Raw genomic sequence first — 26,283 nt, 5'->3', positions numbered from 1 at the left:
GCTGAAGTTTTTTGACTTCCATTTCCGCTACTAAGTCCAAACTTAGAAATCTTCAACGCGGCTTCGTCACAAGGCCATCCAACGACGAAGCTTCCTCCTTGGACACCTCCTGCAGCCTAGCTCTGCCGAGCTTTACCTTCTCAGACACTTTTTCTCAGAATTTCCTCTAAGTTTGAAAGTAAGGGCTTACCAGGCCCAATCCACACCTTGTATCCGAACCACACCCCATTGTTGTCAGACTCAACTTTAACCAGGTCTCACTAGACTACAAGTCCATGGTTGATGTTTTTAACTTTTAGGTGCTAGTTTTCACTAAGAACCTTAAAAATGCATCACTCTGGTTCTACTGATTAGATTTTTGTCATTTTGGTGTCAAAAACTGTATTGAAATGTATTCTATTTTTCTAAATTAGTTTGGGATTTTTATTTTGTTGAGGTTTCACATTTATTACCATTTGTGTGCTGCATACATGCTTCACACGTTGCCTCTAAGTTAAGACTGACTCCTTATGAGCCAAGCTACCCAGGGTTTAGTTTGGGTTTATTTTGTGAATTTGTGTGGTTCACCCAGCAAAGGATTGTTTGTGGCTGTTGCTTGACCAGAGCTCACACCCCACTCTATCAACAACCCAATTTCTCACAATGTACCAATACAATGCCTGCTCTCTCATCAATGGGACAGGCACATACTGTATGAAAGGACCTGTTGTTGGAGTACCTTATTGGCAACTGAATGGCACAGATACAGCCTATTCAAGCCCACTTAAATAACCATTCAAAGGTCTATCAAGAATAAAGAGCTCTGCCGCAGATTGTTGGTCGTTGGAGGATTTAAACAAAGTCCACCCTGGGGGTCACAAACAGAACATATTCGGAGTACTGACATCCCAGGGAAAATACAAGAAAGAAGATATAAAATCCATCTTGGCAAATCCTTTCACATGACATCTCAGAATGGCAATCATATAAAGGAAGACCGTAACACGATCTTTTCGGGCGGATCTTTGAACATTCCCTTACCCTTTACCCACACCTGTTACCTCTCACCGATCAATAAGATCTCAGAGTGGACAACTGCCTGCCACAGCCAGGGTAGGAAATCGAGTTGTAAATATAAAAAATTAACTACCAACACAATAAGGGAGTCCACAGAGCTAATTAGAGATGTCAGCATAACATAAATTATAAGAAATACTTGTGTATCTTTTCACTCATCCTCACACCGCTAAACGCTCCGACCCATAACTTGATAACTGCACCTCAGTGGTTGTTACCCACGACGTGCAAACTCTTCCCACATAAGCTTAAATCAAATATAACAATCTTCTAACCACACACTCACAAGACACGGTGTGCCACTACCTGCGTGGGCAAGCACTTCACGATTCCAAGTAAGCGGTATACAAATACCGTAACACTGTACAATACTTACAATCTAAACAAGCATTTGCAATGCAATAGGTCTCGCATTTACGTGAGTTTCAGCTATTGGCATTGTAAATGATAATGCCTTTATTTATGTTTCGGTTTTTAAAACATAAAAAAAGTGCATTGTCATTTACAATGCCAATAGCTTAAACTTGTGCAAATGCAAGACCTATTGCATTGCAAATGCTTGTTTCTTTCTGGTTGATACCGTCTCTGGCTGATTACCGTGACAGGCATTAAAGTGGCCAACATTAAAGTGAAGTCACGCATTTATAGCACCTCCATAACTGGCCAGGGTGCTCATAGCACTGTGTGCCTGAGCAAACTGATGGCAGCACGTGGTTTGCACTGCTTGCGGCAGGTTCGGGGGCTGGCTCAGCTGAGCTTGAAGCTCCACAATGTAGCCAATTTACCCAACACACCAGTGGCACCAGCACTGACGTTAGGCGGGTCAGTCTGATTTTGCCCAATCACAGCTAGTGTGTAACACAGAGACACCCTTATAGGCTGGCTTTGCCGCGCTAGTGGGTGGGGCACTGTAGTGCAAACGTTTTCAAACAGCTAGCAGCTCCTGCCGCAGCTCGCACCGTGCCTCCTATTGCACCGCCGGCACCCACGAGTAGTGTGCCTCAACTGATACTGAGGCTGCACTGCAGTCAGGCAGCCAGTGCAGTGCCATTATGCCACAGCGAGTCAATAGTTCTGGACCTCGTACAGGGGTAAGTCAGTCATGCAGCTGGCCGGCCTGCTCATCGAGCTCCACAGACCAGTAAGTGTCACTGTGGAGTGTGTGTGTGCAGCTCCAGCCTCAGCCTCGGAGTCTCTCAACTGAGGCGTGGCTTGCTCTGTGCTCCAGTCAGTCCTAATTTAATTTACTTTCGTTGTGTGTGCACTGCAGCCAGCAGCCCTGCTCCTTTGACTCTGAAAATACAAGGTAAGCAGGCGCCCATTGTGGTGCAGAATGTGAAAGGGCTCCTTCTCTTAGGAGTGCCTGTTAATGGGACCTCCCGGGGCGTGCTGATGATAGTGCCATGCTGTGTTGAATTAGGTTTGAAGTGCCGAGGGGTAATCAGGAAGGGCAAGTGGCCTCAGGATGACTATCACCGAGTTATATTTAAAGGCCCCTCCCAGCCAGGCACACTGCTGTAATAAACCAATCTAGAAGTGAACCCCACTGTCATTACAGCTGTAGGCCCCCAAAAAAGAGCGCCTGCCCACCTGTTCAGTGTCATTACACATACACGCCCCAAATTGGAAATAGCCTGTCCCCAAGTGACATTAAACCTGAGAGGCCCCACACTTAACAGCCAGGGATTTCAACTGTTGCTAAAACTAAGGCCTTAGGCGCTTGCAAAAGGCTATACGCTCCTTCTCACTAAACAGAGCGTTGCAGCCAAGAATTCAAATGAAGATAAAGATGAATTTATTAGTACATAGTGTTTAAAGACACTGTATTTTCCATTGTAGCTGTAATATGTACCGCCACTATTACTAAGTATGATGTTATTCAGTGTATTTAACTACAAGCTTTGGCAAAGGCTTGTCTAACTATTGGCTTTGCCAATACTGTGGAGCAGCAGCAAAAAAAAAAATGCAAAAACTGCGTGATGACGTGTAATCATCAAGGTTGCTGTGGCGGCCCAGTGTGATGACGTATGCACGTGTATGCCTTGCCTTTTTTTTTTATTATTTACGATTTCAAGATGTCGAATGTCACCTTTAGCAGTCAATTTATTTTTGAAAAAGACAGGTAATTTCTGATGTATATGTTTCCCTCGTCTTCATTTTGCTTGCAACAAAGTGTCACCCATAATCGCTGAATGCCACTCAGAATTAAAGTGAAGTTATGAAAATGTCATACACAAGCAATATGAAACCTTGGCATCTATGCGTCTCCGCTGATGCGGTCTGAAGGTGGCGTGGGGGGGGGGGGGGGGGGGGCTGTTGCGGCCTCTCTGCTGATGCTGTCTAAAGGCGGGGTGGGGGGCAGAACACAGCTGGGCTGCGAGGCCTCTCTGCTGATGCTGTCCGAAGGTGGTGGTTGAGGGGGCAGAAGAGGGCTGTGCTGCGTGGCCTCTCTGCTGATACTGTCCGAAGGCAGCATGGGAGGGGGGCAGGGGGAAGCAGAAGGCTGAGCTACAGAGTCCTCTCAGCCGATGCCATCTGGGAGGGGGAGGCTGACTCGGGACTGTTGTGGCCTTTCTGCTCACGCTGTTCAAGGGGAGGTTGGAAACAACAGCGGGCTGTGTGACAGGCGAAAGTGAAAGACGAGTGCTTTCAGGCTGCCAAATGGTGCGCGCGCCCGGCACACATGCACAGTAGTTGGCGGCCTGAAAGCACTCGTTTGCACTTCCAAAAGTGCTTACTATAAGTCTCGCCAGAACAGCGCTAAAGCGCTGTCTCAGGCGAGACCTAAAAAGCTAAACTACAAGTACGTAACTGTAAAGCGATGACGGCTAATAGCCAAGATAAGCCGAGCCATTACACACCACATGCGCTCATTTACAATAATCCATATAAAAACAATTTCTAAGGTAGTTGAACACGCTGTGTATAACACTAGGCATCTGGGCAGCGCCATGGGGAGGTCAGGCACTCTTTTTTTCGACCCATACTAGCCGGAATAATTTAAAGTCCACCAGGGAGGGACGTAGTCGCACTTCCTCGTTGTTCCGCGAAAGCATTGTCTTCGCAGGTTACTGTAGACCGCTCACCCCCATGTCTGACTACACCGTGTTACTTTTTGAGCTATATTGTCTTTATCCCTCCTTCGCTGGAGTTCTTGAAATCCGCTCGTCTTTGACTGTGTCCTTCCCTTTATGATTGGCTACTGGCATAACTGTGATCAATGCTACTTCGTCATTGGTGGATCGGGCCGCCTCTCACCGCCTTAGTTACGTTACCTTTGGAGGACAAGGAGGCGGGCTTTGATGAGTCTGGGGCTCTGTGCCCGCCCCCAGCAGCCTCGCCTCCAGCGCAGGCACAGCGCAGCTGATGTATGGTGTCGCTTGTCTACTTCCGTGCAGAGGGGTCTAAAAGCATACAGTCAGGTACTGGAGCCTGGAAGGGACAGAAAAGGCAGGTAAGCGGATGAAGACCGTAGCTGGGGTAAAACGCGTTAGGAAGCTAACTGGTGGTCTGTCTAAACTCACGCAGCCCCAACCAAAGATTAATAATGGGAAACCTGGCTCTGTAAGGTCTTGCGATCTCCAAAACTGTTTTTTAATTCTCGAGCCATGCGCTGTGAAATTAACGGGAGTGAGGACATCACCTGTCTCTTTTCAGTTTTTTGCATTTGGCATTTTGTAGCATAAAAACAGAGAGCATTTACCGGACAGCATTAAAAAAGGCATGCCCTGTAAGCTATTCTCACCTGACATAGTAGGTTGCGACCTTCAGGAGTTCCTTGAGCCATTCCGAGGATATAAAACGTCTACCAGGAATAGTTTGCAGTTCTTACTCTAAAGCATCTGGACGCGGCATACCATGAGTTTTTTCGTGAAATTCGAAAATAAAGGTTGATTGAGTTGTGATGGTTGTGCAAGCAGTTTCTTACCATTGATAGTGCTACCCATTCACAGAAGTCTAGCGGAGGAACAGGCGACCTTCACGAAAACATCAAGCTTTGGCTCCTGGCTAGGGTTGACCCCTTTCGTAGAAAAAATACTAGTCAATTATTACTTTTTGCTATTCTGGAACAGTCAAGAGTTCATGGGTGAAAACAATTTAGTGTTAAATTATCTCAATTCCTTTGTAACGTGGCATTTATCTTTCTGTTTCCTCTAATAATTATGAAATGATGAAGACAACTTTAAAATACTAAAAAAAAAAAATGTAATTATGTGTCCTTGCTGTTTTACGTTTCTGCATGAGAAGGGGCAAAATATCGGATTTCAGTGTTTATACAACATTTTTACCGGCCTGTACTCAAATGCAGCCTGGTAGAAAGCCAACTATAGGGCAGCCCCCGTGCCTAGCAGCGACATAACCCAGGTCCTTGCAACCCCTGCAGGGGCGCTCTCAGACCAAGGTCTATGAATATTTGTGAGCTATGGAAGGTTGAGGGGACCCTCACCATAATCTGCTGATGGTGTCCTAAAACTTTTGTGTTTTGCCACTGTCTCCTGGTCTCACAAGACCAGAAGGGTGCAGTTGGATTTTAGAAGTGTAGGTGAGTGAAGAGCTAGAAGGGGGAACAAGAAACGGGAACATAAAAGAGGGGGCAAGTTGTATATGTTTATAAGAGCTAGGTGAAGCAAGTAAGAGAGCCCAAATAATGGCGTGTTAAATTGAGCAAGAGCAGATATTCTGGACAGGCTCAAACACACTGAGTTTGCATACAGCAGGATTGCGGTGCTTCCTAAGGGCTATTTCTATAGACCTACAATCTGCCCACCTTTCCTCCAGTGACCTGTCCTATTCTAGTTGCTAACAGATTTTCTCCTCTTTCGCATCTAGACCAATTGGGTTGACTTCAAACCAAGATAATTCGCTCTAGTTCGCCTGGGTACCATTATGATTTTTCACTGCCTGTTGTATCAAATTCAGTTCCAATAATGGAGAGTACATTGGGGGGGGGGCATTACTAGGGAGTGTGCCAATAATAATAGCAAATGTAGCCCCTAGATTTGCTTCTTGGAATATTTAAGGTCTGGCTCGAAAATTGTCAAATGCTGATTGTGAAAGTATTATTATGCTCTATGAGGTACTTTGTTTACAGGAAACTTGGTTGACAGCAAATATTTTTATAGATGGAGTGAAATTAGTAATAACTCTGTTGATGGTGACCTCAGCTAGGCCTACCAGTGCAAGGGGTTCGCCCTTCTCTGCACAGAGTCCTCAGATCAATAGGATGAAGTTGGCACAGAAACTGGAATAGAAAATACAAAGTTTAATAAACCTCATGAGGTGGAACTACATTCACACAGCACCCTTCGGTTTGAGTGAAGTAGCACACTGAACAGAAGAAGCATGGTCCTTTTATACCCACACAGGGGCTGAAAAAGGCGGTACAAGTACACATGAGAAGAGTTATGCACATAGATGGTCATACAGAAACTGCACAGTCAACAAGTAGGAGGAGTAATAAGTTGCTGACATCAGTTAGAACAGCCTGTCAGTTCTATACTAGGAACAGGTGCACTCTACTAGCTAAGCACATCTACGCATGTGCAAGACTCTGGGAGAGGGAAACAGCAAATGTCCAGCACATAGCTAACTAAAATGGCTGCCAAGTACAAAATGGCTTTCAGCTCATGCTAAGAGATTAATGCAATCTTCAACAGATGGTCCTTTTAGCATGAGCTAAAGACATTCCCATAATCCAGTAGGAAATATGCATATTAATTTTTTCCCCATAAATTTATCAATATCCTAATTCATTGCTTGGTGGGCATTTCTCATTCTAAATATTGTTAAGCTGGTATGTATAAGGTATAAGCAGGAGTACAAAGTGAACAGAGCATTGGGTCATACAGATAGCAGGAGAGAGTAATTACTATTATCAGAAACAGAACTATTAGCTTTCTAGTCCTAAGCAAATCCTAGAACCATCCAGTAAAAACATTTTCAAGACTCCTATGCATTTCAGTGACCATCAATTTCAACTTCAAAATAGCCAACAGCACATATCTAATAAAAACATTTTCACTAGACTTTTCCTGTGTTTCCTTTATGAGGGCTAGAGTATCCATCAAGGAAAGGGTAAAGTAACATTTGTCAATTGCTCAGATGAACTTTTCTCTCGTAGAATAAACATTATTCCTAATACAATTATGAAAGCAGTCAGACATATTATTACAAAAATGATCCTGGATCCAGAGGACCAGGAGGACCACACAGGACCATGAGAATTACGACGAAGAGCGGCAAAGGGCTGCTCCTCCTAAAAAATGGGACGACCAATGGGGTACATTTTCAACAAAAAAGAAAAAGAAGTCCGTGGGAAATTAAAGCCGCTGTACAACCAACCAGAGGGGAGTCTTCTCCCTGTGTCCGTTTGAGCCTCACAGGCAGGCTCTTGTTGTTCCCATGGTGGAGCTGCACAACTCGCAACTCAGGAATCACGGCCCAGTTTCAAGGGAAAAGTTTCTTCTTTCAGGATAGGGCAATCACCCACCAGGGCAAATGCTCTCAGCGATCCTGTCCAGTGTCTCAGGCAGTGCACCAGTTTTCTTCATTTCAATCTAACAGGCACCAGAGACACAGCACCTGTACCCTGAACTCAAGTCCTTCCCTAACTCCTGTATTGCTCTGCTGGCACACTGCTCTTTCGTTGGGGCCATAGGTTGCATTCAGTGTGCCCAGGTATCTCTTGACCAACAAAGGTGAAAACTTTACAGCCACTTTGGGACCAGGATTCAGAGGCCTGATGCTAGGATCTCTGAAGCAACCCTTGTTTCAAAGGGGGTTACCTCAAGCAAAAACTTTCTCGCCTTCCTGGTCGGTCTGTGACTCTCGGCTGGGCATCAAAACTTGATCCATGATTTCTCCTTTCTGATTTGTGACCCCGTCTTTCGCCCAAGACAGTGGCAGGGGTACACACTTCACATCCCAGTGCTTCCGGCCTTCTACCTTCACTGAGGTCCTGGTTGCCAGCAATGCCTGTGCTGGTTACCTTCACTTTGACTTCAAGCTGGACTGGTGCTGACTCTCCAAGCTGGATCTGATGTCCGCGCCCCTCTGGCAATGGTTGTAAGGCAGCAAATATCTATTGGTGGACAGAACAAAAGGTCTTTAGACAAGGCACAGAAATAATCTATCAACAGAGAGGATAGTCTCAGAATACTTCCTAGTCTAGGGACGCCCCATATATTAGCAAGGCACCCAAGAACCACTTTCATCTATGTGAGAGTAAAAAAACAACAGCCTCGACCTATTGGCAAGTATAAAAGGAACTCTTTGGTGAACTGACAAGAGTAATACGTTACCCAATCCCAAGCAGCCAAGGAACTCTGTGTTCATTTACTAAATTCTGAGGAAAAGAGAAAAACAATACAGACATACTCCAAATCCTTACATCTGTATATTCCTATCTTAATCATCTAAAGACCCTCAAGAAAAAAGGAAATGTTCTACACTTTTACTCATAGACTTTGCATTACTTGTACAGGACTGCAGACACTTCTAAAATGATTTCTCTTAATAAAAGCACCTACATTGTATGCTTAGGACCATGCTCTCATGTTATAGGAGCAACATGAAAATCTAAAACTGCTACTTGAACAGGGATTCCTATTACATAAAGAACTAAAAACTTCAACATAATGGGTACATTTTCTCCAGCAGAACATCTTGTGACAAACAGACTCCTATAAAACAATATTTTCCTCAAAAATGTTTGCTAAGGATCACATGGGCATCTTCTCTGCATTCTATTTTTCACAATCCAAACTATGCAACATCAGCTCTAGTAAGGACTGTCAGTTTATTTACACAGACTAGCTAATAAAAACTAGCAATGCCCTTGCAAAACTGTATGTAGCATGAGAATAACAAACAATAGTGGTGTTATCACCTGAGAATTTTAGAACAAAAACTACCCACAGCTAGTTCCCCTTAAAGATCAAATAAGGAAACCACAATCTAGACTACTCATCCTTTCAAAATTTCATCAGACAGGATGGGCAGTAACATAGCAAATTTATTTATTCATTTTATTAATGCTAATAATGTTTAAAAAAGTATTACTGAAAAACGAATTTAATGCACCTATTTTAAATAACATTTTTTTTATATAATCAAAATAATATATATATATATATATATATATATATTTTTTTAATAAATCCAATCATTTTGATGAGTCCACATATGAAAAGCAAGCTGCATCCCTTGCCTATCATATTTAAACGCATTCATTTATAGCCCTAAGAACAGAAACCAAACTTGAAAGTCTGCGCCACTTTTAAATGAAGGACAGTCATTATTATTTAACATCAAAAACCACTCTTATCCTTATTTAAAAAGGCATTAAGAAAATAAATCCCTACTGTCAATCTGTCCTCTGTTTATCAAAAATAATGAAACTATATTTCTAACTTTTAAAACAGCAGTCTGAAATGCAGGATTTTACACCGTGTTTGACTTCAGCTGTTCTCTGTGGTCGGAGTCAGAAATACCCACGTGCTGACACAGCTGCTTGACACGTAAAGGCGTCGAATTCACACGCCTTTCAAGTCAGCCTTTCCACAAATCTGTTGTTCTGTAATGTATTCAGGTCTGCAACAACTCACTCAGATAATATGAATGCCTGTTAATACCTAATACAGAAGGATAAATGCTGTGACATTTTGTATCTTAATTTATCTATTGCAAAACACACAATTTCGTTTTTTGAAGCTTTTTTTTATTCCCATTAAATGTGGATTCTAATTTTATCTTTAACATTGTGGCAATTTGCACACATGTATAGTGTCTTACTCTGTCAATTTAATGATAGCGTGCAGCTATTTAGCATATATTATATAATTCATTGCTGGATTCTTTTAAAATGTATTTTATTTTAATGATATTTGGCATAACAGAATGATGACAAAAAAAACATTGAGCTCATTCCAGACATTTTCAAAACTGTGTCATACACATAATACAGGGCACTTAAGGCTAGCCATTCTTGCACCAAGAGCGCAATCGCTACTTACAAGTCCCACTAATGACAAACCACAGACATTTAAACACACATTTAACCCACAGATCAACATTTAGGACAGAAACAAAAGACAGCCCACAGACTGTACTTAAACCAAACCATTTGTAAATACTAGCTGTAAGTCATATTCACTAGATTTGGCTGGCAGAACACCAAGAAAAAAACGCTCTGCATATCACCACTTATGAATGTTACTAAGTGCACAGACCAGGATCCTTTCTATGTACATATTTAGTTCCTCGGGGTACTAGTCACCAAAGAAGAAATACTTTTTTATACCTAAACCTAGTTAAGTATCCCCTCTAGGGGAGCCGGCTAATTATATACAAGTTTAAAAATGGTACATCCAAGAAAGCAACACATTCATAAATTCACCTGGGGGAAAACAAAAAGACTATCACGCATTTGCTTACAATTAACTGCTTTGTTCTTCAGCTCTAATGCTTTCACATAAATGTTCTTTTTCAATCAAGGCTTGCTCACGCTTCATTCGTTCACACACTTCTTTCTCCCACATTCGTACACAATCAAACATCTTTTGCCTAGTCTTTCGCTTAAACATACATTGTTCCACATACTCAATCTTTCGTAAATCAAATGACCCATACATAGGCCAACGCAACTCAGGATCCTTACGAGTGTATTTATTCCATAATGCGCTGTACATTATAGAAGAAAGACCATACTTAATATACATATCCCTATTAGGCGTCCCCTCCGGGGGGCCGGTTGTGCTTCATCTAGTCTCAAATTGGTACCACTACAAAAGCAACACATCCTATGAAGTGTGCTAAAAACAGGCATGCCAAAAATAGTGCAGAATATGCAGTATTATAATCAAAGTAGCACTTAAGGTACCTTTAGTACGATGTGCCGTTCAAATCAATACAAATAGAGAAAATTCTCCTCATTACCTGCCTATATAGATTGCAATCCATATATAAATCTCATAACAAACCAAGTTTGCCAACACCAATTCCAAAATCCAAAAGCCACAGTAAGTGTTACTAAACTACCGTACCAATCCCAGGCATCAAAACCAACAGCAAGCGCCACAGAAGGACACTTACCAATCACTTGGTGTCCAGGTTCCAACTGCCAAGTTCTAAAATCGACCAAATGGTCGCTGCACAACGAATCAACAGAAGAGATCTCAGTCGAGGACCGGCACCACCTGGATGGTCAGATCAGAAAGAAAGGAAAAACGCCGTGGTTGCCAAGACTCGGGTCTCATCGGGCAGCGATCGCGTCCAGAGCGAGATTCCAATCCTTCGTCGCGATCAATCCTTTGGGCATCCGAGTCACCGATGAGCCCCAGTAGTTGGGCGCCAATTTGTTGATGGTGACCTCAGCTAGGCCTACCAGTGCAAGGGGTTTGCCCTTCTCTGCACAGAGTCCTCAGACCAATAGGAAGAAGTTGGCACAGAAACTGGAATAGAAAATACAAAGTTTAATAAACCTCATGAGGTGGAACTACATTCACACAGCACCCTTCGGTGTTGAGTGAAGTAGCACATTGAACAGAAGAAGCATGGTCCTTTTATACCCACACAGGGGCTGAAAAAGGCGGTACAAGTACACATGAGAAGAGTTATGCACATAGATGGTCATACAGAAACTGCACAGTCAACAAGTAGGAGGAGTAATAAGTTGCTGACATCAGTTAGAACAGCCTGACAGTTCTATACTAGGAACAGGTGCACTCTACTAGCTAAGCACATCTACGCATGTGCAAGACTCTGGGAGAGGGAAACAGCAAATGTCCAGCACATAGCTAACTAAAATGGCTGCCAAGTACAAAATGGCTTTCAGCTCATGCTAAGCGATTAATGCAATCTTCAACAACTCCAGAATAATGAATTGGCAGGAAATCAGTTGAATCTCATACCAACCCTCTAGGAAAGTTCAGCAAATATCGAATGACCAGTTCCAGTTCATAGACCGAATCGTCTGCCCCTGTCTGTACTGCCGTTACTAAAGAACGGGGAAACCCAAAAGGCTGAAGGACCTGGGTATGAAGTAGTACAGGAACAATTGGTCCTAATGGGATTATAATATTGTCGATGCCAAAACATTGAAAACAGACATTCAAGAAATGCGAAACATTTTTTCTAAACTTTATCATAAGTTTGATAATTGATACATATTTATGCATTCATTTCTTATATAATAAAGTTGCTCAAAGGGGAATAAGAGAGTGATTGGAGAGAGTGCTTGTAAATAAGATCAAGGGAAAGGCAAAATTTTGAGTGCCAATATACAATACATAAACCCAATATATACAAATTCATGCAGAAAGAGCCTGGCCGGAATTCCCTCACAATACACATTTTCAACGTCTTACTTAGCACCCTATATTGTTGAAAAAAAGTTAAGACAAGGACCGTATCTCCGGTACAGGTGATTTATATATGTCAACATTTCGACCCCACATGGAAGGCAGGCCAATTAATTCCTTGAACGGGGGTCTTCATCAGGACAGAGTAACCTGTAAAACAATTGAGGTGGGGGAGATCTAATCAATTCCCAGATCATTGGAGTGTCTCTGAAGGGTATTAATAAAGGGAGTAACTCCCCTAAAGACCACCGGTAGGAGACTGGTGGAGGGCTTCACGTTCAGGGCCAGCCGGCTTTTGTGAACCGATAAATCAGTATAGACAATGGTCCACAAGGATCCAATCCATAGACGAGGTGGAATAAATAAAGGCACGTCCATTACCAAGAATGAAATTGAATGCATAAATAAATAAATCATACACACCGGAAAAGCTCCCATAGGTGTGTTTAATTCTACACCCTGGTCGTACGGGGATCTAAATTAAGAGCTGGTCTGTTCCACAAATGGAGAGTAAAAAAAAGGCATAGGTCCAGATTGGATCTTATCCGGAGTAAGGCTGTAAATAAATGTACACCGGAATAAGAAAGCTAATAGGCTAGATCAACACTGTGCACTGATTACTAAAGTGCTCAATTATCGAGACAGGGACTGCATTTTGCGGACGGCAAGGGACCATCAGAACTTGCAACATGAAAATAATAAATCCTCAGTGTATTCAGACTATACAAGACAGGTGCAGGATCTTCAGAAATCCTATCTGGGAGTCAAACGCATGTTACAGTAGTTAAAGCTACAGTACATGTTGCTGTACCCGGCTAAACTGAAGGTTCTTTCGGGAAAGAGCACATTTTTTCGACTCACCACAAGCTGTTTGGGAATGGTTGGAGCTGCGGGGGGGATGGCCTCCCACCTAGAGAGCCCTGTGGGCAGAAGCGTGGATGGGGATCTCGGCCAGGCAACTAGACTCGTCAGCAAGCAGAACAAGCATTTGCAATGCAATAGGTCTTGCATTACTGAAAGTTTGACCTAATGGCGTTGCTAATAGTAATGCAACGCCAATAGTCAAAACTTACAGTAATGCGACACAAAAAGGCGCTTCGGCATGCTGTGGTGGGAGGCGGGAGGGGTCTAAAGGCGCCGCCAACCGCAATCTTATAATTTCAGCGGCCCTGCGTATAGCTATAAATTCAGAACGACAAGTTTTCTCAACAATGCAGCCACATTCTGCCCTGCTGTCTCGTTCATCACGTGCAACCTTATTTCTAAAAGAGCTGTGCAGTGACACAACAACTGAGAGCAGAAATATTTGACAAACTAATTATAAAGCAAAGTGACAGTGCACTTAGAGACACTTCAAATCTGGATTGAGATAATTGTCTAATAAACAGTAAAGGGGAAAACAAGGCTGACGGGGCATACCTGTTTAGAAAACTTCTCGATCAAAGCAAGAAAGGAATTCGTGACGGTCTTACTTACATATTTCCGAACTTCAAGCGAGTTTCCAGGATAATTGCTACTGTCGAGCCGTAGCATTGGTTGTGCAGAATTCACGAGCTTTGCCTGGCACCCTCTTTGTTGTTGGCATGTATTAGCCATGCACGTCTGCAGTGTGTGTTTACCACAGCACGAGGGAGGGTGTTAAGCTTCAGTGTGAGTACTGGCCGGGGGCAGGTGGAGGCACAGACGGGGCTGTGGAGATCAGGACGCCCGGGAATGTGAGACACGGCAGGGGTCTACAACTACAGGGAAAATGCCCGCCACTTTCTGACGGAAGGGATAGTCCGAGGGCAGAGGTCCGGAGGTGACTGACCTCCTCCCAGCCTTCAGAGAGATGAGTCGTAGGAGCATGACTGCGTCTGAAAGGCAGTCGAGTAGTGACATCCAGCCACAGTGCAGGTGTACACACACACTATAATGCTGAACGTACTTTGTTTGAAAAAGAACAACGTTGGATTGACCGTCTGTCCACGGACAAACAAGGCCTCAACGATAATATCCCTTGGTACACTTTGGCCTCATAAGTTTGTCAAAACATGAACAATAGATTAATGATGAAACAAACTAGATCGAAGCACTTGACTAACCTTAATCTTTTATGACTAATCAGAGTACGCTAATTACACATAACAAATGATTATCCCACCATCTGATCCCAGACCTACAAGGGTGTCATAGCTTCTCCATATCTCGATTAGAGTATTATATTCTGGCTTTGTCTGTTTCCCTAGGGAACATATACATAATCACATATTAACAAAATATCATCGTAAAACAACAATGTATTTATTTACATCCCTAACAGTAATGTCTCCAATAGATTAACGTATTCACATCCCATAAAGTAAAGTCTTTGGGAGATCAACAACACGACTGCACTTTGCCAACCACGACAACTTGCCAATCTTTACCGTGCAACACAGAGTCCTTCTTTAACCTCTATTACCGTTGCACCTCTTAACGGTAAGCCTACACGGACGACTCTGGTTGGATGCACCGCGGGAAGAGGCAGATGCAGACAACGAACGTGCGAGAATCGTAATGAATTCTCAACCTGCCCCCGGGCATCGCCGAATGAATGCTAATAATTCTGTCTAAGGTAAACACGCTTTGACATATTATCGTAGCATGTTTTGAGACACTTGTGACCTATTTATTTGAAAGATGCGACTAAGCTCATATTACCTATGTCTTTAAAAGCGGCATCTCTAGCGACTCACAAATTCCATACTTATGATGACACACAAAATCTATCGTAGAACCTTTTACCCGACTTGAATGACATTATTCACGGTGTTCTTTATTTTGTACCAACTGTTTGTTTCCACTTACTAATTCGAACTAGTGAAAAAACTCTCACAGTGATTCCTCAACTTCACCTCGCTAAGACAAGCATCCCTTAACCTCACGTAACCGCCCCTGGTATTCGCCTTTTGCTTAAGATTATCTTCCCCTTCACTTACCTCCCCCAAACAAGTAGTTGCCCCAGATGATCTCATGAAACAGTATTTCATGATCTCGAATTAAGAAAATTTAGTCAATGTAACTTTTTCTACCTTTTCCAGGTACAGATACTATTGATCTGACCCCTTCACTCAGAACAAGTGATACGTTTTTTCACTTTAGGAGCGACAATGCGCCTTCCTACAAATGTCGGTCCTGATGAAAGCCTTTAGACCTTTACAGAAGGCTGAAACATGTTGACCCCTACATCATGAAAAGTACGGCAGACCAGTAACTCCGTCTCACCCCGCACTTCTTTCTTTTAATTCTCTGATCAAGCTTTCAAGAATAAAGTTACTATGGAAACAATGACCAAGAGATTTTAGCTCACTAGATACGAACCCTCTCACATCCCCCTCCTTTGTTTTTCATGTCTGGATACTACTGTTGAACCAGAAGGTCTTCCTCCGGGTGGAGGGCAGCGTACATTCAAAAAAGACCCAATGATGATGCTGCACTAATACACATAAGCGGTAACCCAGTTCATGCCGCCTTTTGTACCTGTGTATAGTTATGAGGGTTCTTTTATGAAGGAACTAACAGAAGAAAGACCCTGGCTATACAGGACAAGTGGTCCACTCTCTTTTGATTTTTTGCGTTTAATATAGGAAGCCGAATGGACCACAGCTTCTTTTTCCCTCTCCTTTGATTATTTGTACACACACACCCCCACATGTGAACTCCATGCAGCCACAGTGCAGGTGTACACCCCCACACCCCCACATGTGAACTCCATGCAGCCACAGTGCAGGTGTACACACACACACACACCCGCACATGTGAACTCCATGCAGCCACAGTGCAGGTGTACACACACACCCCACACGTGAACTCCATGCAGCCACAGTGCAGGTGTATACACACACACCCCCACACGTGAACTCCATGCAGCCACAGTGCAGGTGTGTACACACACACACACACACACACACACACACGTGAACTCATACAACCACAGTGCAGGTGTACACACACACACCCACATGTGAACTCCATGCAGCCACAGTGCAGGTGTACACACACCCACACGTGAACTCCATCCAGCCACAGTGCAGGTGTATACACACACACACACACCCACACGTGAACTTCATGCAGGCACAGTGCAGGTGTACACACACACACACACACGTGAACTCCATACAGCCACAGTGCAGGTGTCCCCAGCATACAAACAGCTACAGCCAAACGCCCGAAAGAGGGGGGGCAAAGTGGACCACCACCCGAGAGAGAAGGTGGGGGGGCAGAGTGGACCCCCCTGCCTGAGAAGGTGGGTGGCAGAGTGGACCCCCCTGCCTGAGAAGGTGGGTGGTGAGGGGGTGAGGCAGCACATGGATCAGGAGGGGTGGTGACACCTGATGAGAATTCACTGAGAGATGGGGTTGGTGAGGTACAGACCACTACAGCCCAAGGCGAGAGACTGGGGGTACAGTACAGACTAAAGTGAGGATGGTATACATTAAGACGGGTCCGGCTGGAGTGTACAGAACGCTATAGATTAAGGGGGGGCTGGAAGGAGGCAGAATTGTCCAGCAGTGGCGGTCCGTCCATTGTGGGCGTTGGGGCGTCGCCCCCCCGCCCGCGCCTCGCGCCCGCAGCTTCCTCGGTGACGACGGTGAGGGAGAACTGTCAGTCAGTATGACGTTGGACCGCCCACCCCATTCAGAGTCTGAATGGGGTGGGCGGTCTGGCGTCATGTTGACTGACAGGCAGCCAGCAGCACACAAGTGCGCATGAGTGGGGACGGAGGGCGATTTTTGCACCGTGCCCAGTCATGCGCACTAGTGTTTCCCGAGTCTGGCGCATGCCCATTAGGAGAGCGAGGTTGAGCCAAGGCTCAAACCTCGGTCTCGTAATGGGTAGGCGGGCGGAGCGTAAGCCTGCTCTAAGCCGCTCAGGATTGGCTGAGAGGGGTCAGATGGGCTGCGCCTGTTCCAGTGAGTGAGTGTGTAGGCGGAGGCGCCAGAAGTAACGGCAGTTGAGTAACGGACCTGAGGCGAGGCAGCGCGGACCCGCTCAGGACAGGTAGGATTTTATTTTTTTATAAAAACACCCCCGCGCGACCCCCCAAGACACAATGATACCTGAGGAAATACCAGACTAGGGTAGGAGGTCACCCAGGGGTCGTTACTGAGTGCTCAGATAAATTAGATATGTAAGCCAGCTTCTGTAAAAAGTATAGGTTTCGGCAATAAAACGCCGGGTAGTAACCCCATTAGTGTGTTTTCATCTATTACTGTACCTTCCTAGAATACGGCAGGATGGCGGGGACAACATAGCTTTAATCAGGACATTCGATTTAGTTTTCTTACAGGAAACATGGATGGTGTCCCTCTTTCATTTAGATGGCTTCCACACGTACTGCTCCCCAGCGGATTCCATCACCTGCTGGCCGAACGAAAGGGGGGTTAGCAGTTCTGGTCACGTAACATTTCCATCAATTAAGATAAGGAAGTTACATAATTCAGTGTGGTTCCAGATTTTCGAGTTTTTGATAATAGCCGCTCGCTGAGGTGAGTGAACATTTGGACAGGTCTCTCCAAAACACTCTTAAAAGCACATAGTCAAACTTCGGTTATCTGGGCAGTTGAATTTTAACTTAAAGCTTTGTAATTTTAGTAATTCCCTGGTTTGTGGCTTAATCACTCCAAAAGGTGTGATAATTACTCCCCTTTTGCATACTCCAATGGAAAGGCCTTAAATAAGATTATTACCAAACATAATTTGCTCTTCGCCTCGGATACTTTTTTTAAAGCATGCTCACTACCACCCACCTTTCATGGAAATGGCAAGACTAACTTAATTGACTTTAATATAGTCACGAGTGACCTTGAACCTGTGATTTTTCTATCAGGAATAATTGCTTGAATGATCATAGTTTATTGATTTTACAATTGAATTTGGATTTAGAAAGGGCACGAGGAAAAGACATGGGAGAACTGACTTTCTCATCCAACTTTGGCAGGAGATTAAAATGGGACAACGTAAATGTCAGTTTATTCCTGACCTAATTCAGGGAGAGCGGTCGGCAATACCTTCTTGCATGTCCCCAGAACATGGGGACACAGAATCTCAGACTGGTTCCACCGCCTCCCACCGCTGCAGGGGCATTTTAGTAAGAAGTGACGTGTTCCAACATTTCCAGTGAGCAGGATGGTATTTATTTTTAATATGGCAAAAGCATTTCCAAGTCCACTTGGTGGCATCCTAGCTCTCACACTGAAGCACTGTATATTATGGCTCTCATTTGTGGTCCTGTGTCCTGTGCTCATACTACAGCAGCATGGTATGTCCCAGCTCTCAAACTGCAGCACTGTATATCGTGGCTCTTATATTGTAGTCCTGTGCCATATCCTCAATCTCTGGTGGCATGTGCTAGCTGAGCTCTCATACTGCAGCTCTGTATATTATGGCTCTAATATTGTGTTTCTATGTCTTGCACTCATACTATGGTGGCACGATTTGTCCGAGCTGTCATACTGCAGCACTGTATATTATGGCTCTCATATTGTAGCCCTGTGTCATGTACTCCTATTACAGCGGCATGGTATGTCCGAGCTCTCACACTGAAGCACTGTATATCATGGCTCTTATATCATAGTTCTGTGCCTTATGCTCAATCTCTTCTGGCACAGTATGTCCTAGCTGAGCTCTCATAATGCTGCTCTGTATATTATGGCTGTTATATGTTAGTCCTGTGTCTTGTGGCCATACTGCGGTGGCATGGTATGTCTGAGCTCTCATACTGCAGAACTGTATATTATGGCTTTCATATTGTGGTCCTGTGTCTTGTACTGATACTATTGTGGCACGATATGTCCTGGCTCTCATGCTGCAGGACTTGATGTTATGGTTCCCATATTGTGGTCCTGTGTCTTGTGCTCATACTACAGCGGTATGGTATGCCCTAGCTCTCATACTGCAGCACTGTATATCATGGCTCTTAGAGGGGGCAACATTGCCAAATATAGTCACATAAAGTGAAGAATTAAAAAATGGGACATTTCTGCTCATTTTGAAACAGGTGGTACTGGAATTCCCATTTCAAATACATATACATCTATGTGTTTGTGATTTTGTTTTTTTAATTTGAAAATAGTTTGGAACTGGGCGTCTTTCTTGTTTCCAGCGAACGGCTTTCTCCCCTGGAACTTGTGTGTATTTCTTTGTCATTGAAATTGCATTTTAATATAGTTGTTACTACCACCGACAAAGCGGTTTCCTTCACAAAGGCAAGCCTTTCTTTTTATCGCAGATTAGGCGTCTCTTGTTTCAAAAATATACAAACACGTTTTTATGGGAACATCCTCGGAGTAAACAACTTTTAGTCTCTTTCATTTTAAGAGTTGTTCTTTATTCCGTTAAAGGCCAGATTTCATATTTTGTGGATTTCGGTTAAAATAAATATTTAATGGTTTATTTTATGCAGACAAGAAGGAAAGTGATCTGAAACGGGAATTACGTTACACAAGGGGGGAGTTGGGAAGAGTTTGTACCATTCGGCGACTCTAGATGGAATCATGATTCAGATTTAGGGACACAGACGCTCGTTGATCAAGAGCATGTTAGCAGTCACGCCAGCGATTTTGCTTTCAATATTCACATGAGGCAAGGTTGGATCAGGGTGTCAGCATATTTCCTCGCAGTCGCAGCATTAAGAGTTGATTTTTGTGTGTCTCAAGATGTGCCTGTGTATGTCTGTATGTGTGTGTTATGGTATGTATGTCTGTATGTGCGACTGTGTGTGTGTATTTGTGCTTTATTGTACGTGATTCTTTTTTTTGTTTTTACAATGTGCTTAATGCATGTGTGGATGGTCTATGAATGTTCCTAATTTTGTCTGAAAATGTAATGAAGAAACAGGATGGGGAACTCATTTTCTGGGGATGACTCTTTGTTAAGTGGGGAAACTGAGATTATAATGTTAATGCATTTTAGTTTCAGCAGGACTTCACCTAAGAACATACCCTCTGCAGTGGGCTCTATGTGTGTTTGCAGCTCTAGTCTCTGTGCTTCTCAAATTTGCTTGAAAATGCACCCTTTACCCACTTTTTTTTCAAAATTTTCTCGGGGGGAAAAACCCCCCCGAACCCCCTCTAAGGAGGTCGAGCTCGCTCGCTGCGCTCGCTCGCCACGGTGCACTCCCACAGAAAGTTTACGCCCCACCACTTTCAAATGTCACCATCCGCCACTGTTGTCCAGGTGTTAATCTCTCCGGAGAAACACTGTGAAGAACATGAATACTCTTCACTGAAAGGGGCACACGAGGCAGTGCCACCCAGGGATACGTACACATTTGTCCCAAGAGCTGCTGATGTGAATGCTCCGTCCACACGTGAGTCCACGGAAAGAGGTGGTTGGGGGCTGGCCAGAATCAAAGACCCTGGACAAGAGCCCTGCCAGCTGGATAGTGGGTGGTAAGAGTGTAGGTTGCGGTTCAGATCGCTGCCTGCTCCACCACACGCTGTGTGATCCTTGTCAAGTCAGCGTCATCTCGGTGACCGGGAGTGCACAGAGGAAGTGGCTGAGACGTCGGGAAGGTGTGTCTTGGGTGAGTAAGGGCACGCCACCCTCGTCTCTCTCTCACGCCTCGGCAGGGATAGGGGCAGTCCAGGCCCGCAAGAGACAGGGTGAGGGATGGAAGGGACAGGATCTGGCGGGTGCGGCAGATCAGATCAGCAAGGCCTGCCATTCCTGAGCCATGAGGTGCAAGGAGGGGGGGACGGGTACAACAGGCGGGAGGTGCAATGAGGGGAGGACAGGTACAACAGACTGGGTGGGGGGCAGGTCAGGAGCATGGAGAGGGAGCAAAGGTGGAACAGGCACAGGAGAGAGAGAGAGAGCGCCCAAGTACGGGAGGAGGGGGCGAAGAGGAACAAGCATTGCATGTAAAATTTAACAGGCAAACGTTGAGGTATATGAATGACAATGTTTTTTGTAAAGGAACTACACATTAAGATCCTTGTCACAGACATACAACAAGCACGTAATCGAAACTTGTGGTGCGCGCGCACCACAGAGGAGCCGGGACGCGGAAATCGAAACCAGTGGTGCGCACGCACCACAGAGGAGGGCTGGGGGGGCGAGGGAGCCTGTCGTCTGTGCCGCGCGCTGATGGGCATCCTAGACACGCACGGGAATGGGCGGAGCAAAGGCGGGACATGCGCCCGCCTTTGCCCAATTGCGTGCTGCATTTTTTAAAAAAAACACGCGAACGCTAATGGCAGACGAGGAAAGCAAAACCACATGCACAAGCGTGTGGTCAGCTTTCAGAACCCCACACAAGAGGACTCGCGCTGCGCGAGCAGTGCTGCGCACTGCAACGCTAGGCACGAGACCTAAAAATGGAGAGTGCAGGAACCAACAGACCAGACTGACCATAGGATTACAGTGGGGAAGAATGGCTCACCGCAGTTGTATGTCACGGTGGGTCCTGGCGACGTGAACACTGCAACTGGACGCACTAGCAGAATCTGAACCCAGGGCACAGGTACTGGACTCAACGATTGACATTGTCCTGGCAACTTTGATGGAAGATACCTCTGATCATGGAGGGGACTAATGGGAAGACACTGTCCTCTGAAACTGTGAACTGCAATAGGTAATATCGAATTACTTGATATACCTGCTCGAAAGGGGCACACTCCGACTCCAGAGCTATGCCAATATGTATGGGGAATTTTGCGGGAGGTCCAAGGGTGGTCACCTGAGAGATATCTTAGTTGCAGTATTATAGATTTTCAAGTTTCCTGCCTGAAGCTTAGGGGTGGGCGGACTGGGAATGTAATGTTGTGTATTGCCCCGGTTGGGCTAAATGGGTAGCTGTGCACGTCCTGGCATGAGCAGGTGGTGGGCAGTATCGACAGTGATGTTTGCCGAGTATTGTCCGTGGGTGTGGGGGGGGGGTATTTCGTTTAAGTTCTTGTTCGTGGATTGTTCTAGGCTATATTAATACAGTAGGTGAGATGGGACCCAGATAAGTGACCACGGAGACGCACATGAGATAAGGAAGCTACAGGGACATAATGACACGGGAAGTTAAGTTTCTTAGCTGGAACATCAGGGGGCTGGCCACATGCACTAAGCGTCATAGAGTTCTCTGCTTTTTGAAAGGCATAAGATAACAATTGCATGTCTGCAAGAAGCCCACTTAGATGATGCAGGAGCTGAAAGAGTAGCGAAAAAGTGGAGGGTACAGATATTCCATTCTTCTTATTCCACATATGCAAGAGGTACGTTGATATGGGTAGCCCCGAGTACGCCATTAACACTACAGTACACGGAGGCTGATGTGGGGGGGTCGTTATGTCCTACTGAGGGGGAGACTTGATGGCAGGGACATCGTTTTTTAGGTCTCGGCTAGCGAAGGCTGCGCTTGCGCAGTCTCGCTCGTGAGATTTAATGACTTGGAGAAGAGGGGCTTGAACTCGCCCCTCTTCTCCATTGGCTGGCCTCTTGAATGCTGGCCAGCCATTGGAGAAGAGGTTTGTCTCTCCGAACAGGCCCCGTCCTTTTCGGATTCGGGGGCGTGTTTTTTTGCTACTTTTCTCATTATCTCCTCCAGCCAATGGCAAGAGGAGAGAAAAGAAAAACACGCCCCCGAATTCGAAACCGCCGCTGCCTTTCTCCTAGGCATTTCTGCTTCGCCTCGGAGAAAGGCAGTGGTGTGCTTGTCCTCTCCCCCTGCTCTCGGCTCCCTCGGTTTGAAGGATGTTCCTGATTGAGAAGAAAATAGGGCACATCTCGCACAGCCTGTCCCTTCCGCACCCTCGCCCGGATCTTCTCCCCGTTAAGCGTACAGCCGGGTCCCTCAACCATTGTTACCCCCCAGGGGCCGGAGAGCTAAAATCAAGAATGGAGAGAGGGAGAACAAATGTTATATAAATGCAGGGAGGGGTTGCAGTGGGGGGGCGGGGGGGGTTAGTATACACACTGTACCTGTTGTGTTGTCTTGTCCCACAGTCACTGATCAATGTTTGAAATGTGGCGGCTGCAGCCTGGGGTAAGCTCCGCCCTATGTGGGAGGAGCAAATGACGAGTGTTAGTGTACACACAGATCCGATCCAGAGAAGTGAACATGTCCGGGCGAGGTCCCTACATGAGATCTGTCTCGGCAAGGCAGAAGGAGTCGCTCGTGCACTCTGTGCTGCGATTCGTATTCCTCTTTTCTTCACTTCCTGAATTTAGCTTTGTGCGTTATTATTCTGTTTCGTTTGATTACTAAAAAGGTATGTTTTTAGGGGTTCCGCCATGTTTTGTTTTATCCAGTTATGGGAATGTTATGCTGATGCACCGGAAACGTGCGAACAGACCGAAGTAGTAGATTTTGACAGATCTGCTTTTCTTGCTGAACAAGTGTTATTGTTCTGGCCATATTGCAACCGGGTTACAGGAGAACCAAATTTCACTTAAAAGAGGTACGAACTATAGTTTCCCAAGGTGGTAAATAGCATAGTAATGTCTGTGCATGAAATATATTAGGTGATATGGGATTCTGCTCCGATTTTAGGAAATGACTAGTCAGCCTGGTCCACATCAAAAGTGGCAATAACAAGCAGCCCAGCTGTTTTCCATGCTCATACATGAATAGCAGCTCCAGTCCTCTTTTTTTTTAATTTTTTTTTATTTTTTTTATTTCACTTCTGGCACTTTTGCACTTTATTTAATTATAAGACCAGAACTACAAGTTCTAAAATTCTGAGAAATAATCCAGCGCTGGAGCAGCTCAGCGCATGGACATGGGATACTTGAACGCCATGAATAGTTTTTTTGAGGTCCGGTTACAGACTGCTATCATTGTTTCTTATATTATCAGCGAAAAAACGCGCTGCATACGGATAATAGTGTTGACATTTTTTTTTACTTTCAGCGCGAGGCTTTCTGACCCTTGTCCCCGTCTCTCTCTCCCTCTTCAGCTCTCGTGTTGTCACCCCTCTCTTCCTCGTGCCCGCCTCTCCCCGAGTGACCCCCCAGGGGTTCTCCGTTTCCCTCCTGTGGCTCCGCCCCCTGCCCTCGACTCACACTCTTGGCTGTAGGGCTACTGAGCCCCCCCGAGTGCCTTTCCATGGCTGCAGAGCTTGAGTCAGTGGAACGGCCCCTGGAGAAGCACCTTCCTGAGCGGGAGCTGCAGGAGGTGAAGAGGATCTTGTATGGGATGGAGAGCAGGTGAGGGGCGGCGGCCTGCAGTCGGGGGGAGAAGTTGACAAACATGGTTGGGGGTTACAACGACCTGGGGAGGGGACTGGGGCACCTGCTCCCTATCGCTCTCGAGGGGTCCCATGCCCTGCTTACACCTTCAGAATTAGATAGTTATAACTTTGTAGCCTGCAACATATTTTTTGTTGTTGCAGTTTTTATATAGCGTGAACTTGAGGCAAAGGTATTGGAGCGCTTTACACGAGTACCAGTTACGCACATATTCATTTTTGTAGGCATGGGAGAAAAAGGGATTTGGCCGCAATCACAGGATGTTGCACGTACGCTGAGACTCGATCCTGGTTCCCCAATTCCAAAGTCAGCAGCGTAGGCATCTCTGGCGTTAGGCCACACTGTCGTTCAGTATTGCAACCATGACTATTTACTCACAAAGTTGTAACAGTAAAGGCTCAACTACAAGTCCCAGAATGCAGTCTGTCCTTGATTACAAATCTTACAGTGGCTGAAGGTTTCACATGATTCAAGGCCGCTTGTCAACGATTATTAAGCAGGCCAGGGGTCGAGTGTTGGCTGGTCCAGGAAACGTGGGCGAGGGGTTTACCAGAGGTAAGGAGAGGCATCGGGTGCCCTGAGGGTAAATAAGTTGTAGAAGCCTGATGGAGGGGGCATCTTGAGGGCAGTGCGATTATATGAGACAACAGATGAAAGACAGGCGAAAGGGGGTTAATAAGAAAGAAGCAGTGTCGGAGGGCACTTGTGTGATCAGGAAGGGGTGTGCAAAATTCACACAATTTAGACTGCTTAATCGCACAATTTTAGAAAAATTATGCAAAATGGAAATCTCGCATTTAGTGCTTTAAATGCACCCTCTTGTCCATTGTGAATGCATTTCGCGCCCAGAAAACAGTACCAAATCCATAAGTGGCGCAAACCGCAGCAGCTCGTGTTTTGTTCGTTCATGTTATGCTCGCGCTCTCACAGTAGGATTTTTAACCGAACAGTCTTGAAATTATGCAACATGACATAATGGCATACTTTCGGGATATTTACACAACAAGCATAATGTGAAATGCCCAAAAATATGCAGGATCACCCTGGCATTACCAAAATGTAACCTTGGCCTGCTTTTTCTGGAGAGGGTGGCTCTCATTTTACAGTCATTTATGGTAAAATACGGACCTGTTTATTCATATATCTTGTACAGCACCGGCTCGTTGCCTCATGAACACGTCTCTGCATTTGAGCACGCTGGTTCCATCCAGCAGTCTCCATTGGCTCAAGGATTGCGTTGCAGGGTCCTACATACAATTGCTGATGAGGCCATGTCTCTTAGTCATGTCTGTCAAGTGACCCCGCCCCCCCCATATTCGGTGACAAAGTGATGAGGAATGGGAAGCAGGCAAGGATATCTGACAACAGGAAGCATGTTGGGTGTTGGACTTGGCCCTTCTGGCAGGTTCACCCCTGAACTTTTTGCTTTTTATTGGTGACCTGGTGTAGTGATTTTTGGTTTCTGCGCACTTTACCGCTGTGTCCCAGGGTAAAGTGCGTGCGTGTAGTGAGGTTGGCCTGCCCTTCCATAGGAATGCATGGGGGAATGTATGTGTCCTGATAGTTCCTGATGCGTGGGGTGTGCAGGCTCGAGTTTGGTATGTGCGGACTCGTGTGATTGAATGCTGCGCGATGATGTGTGCGGCGTGCATGTACCTAG

At 45.2% G+C, this 26,283-nt stretch overlaps 1 protein-coding gene across 4 annotated transcripts in view; it reads left to right on the top strand.

The window, feature by feature from the left end:
* Positions 1–4,357: 4,357 nt before the first annotated feature.
* The window catches only part of MEAK7 (MTOR associated protein MEAK7), a 240,542-nt gene continuing 218,616 nt past the window's right edge, over positions 4,358–26,283 (top strand). Inside the window, exon 1 of one of the 4 annotated variants that reach the window (XM_085636837.1) lies at positions 4,358–4,510. In XM_085636837.1, coding sequence (XP_085492963.1) covers positions 4,359–4,510 — 152 coding nt within the window. In that variant the 5' untranslated portion in view covers position 4,358. The remainder of the gene's footprint in view (positions 4,511–26,283) is intronic. The other 3 variants (XM_085636841.1, XM_085636839.1, XM_085636840.1) reach the window with 3 other exon arrangements.

Source organism: Triturus cristatus, chromosome 12, assembly GCF_964204655.1.
Source record: "Triturus cristatus chromosome 12, aTriCri1.1, whole genome shotgun sequence".
Classification (NCBI taxonomy): Eukaryota; Metazoa; Chordata; class Amphibia; order Caudata; family Salamandridae; genus Triturus; species Triturus cristatus.
The sequence above is the reverse complement of the archived record's forward strand: the minus strand, read 5'-3'. Positions and strand labels throughout refer to the sequence as shown.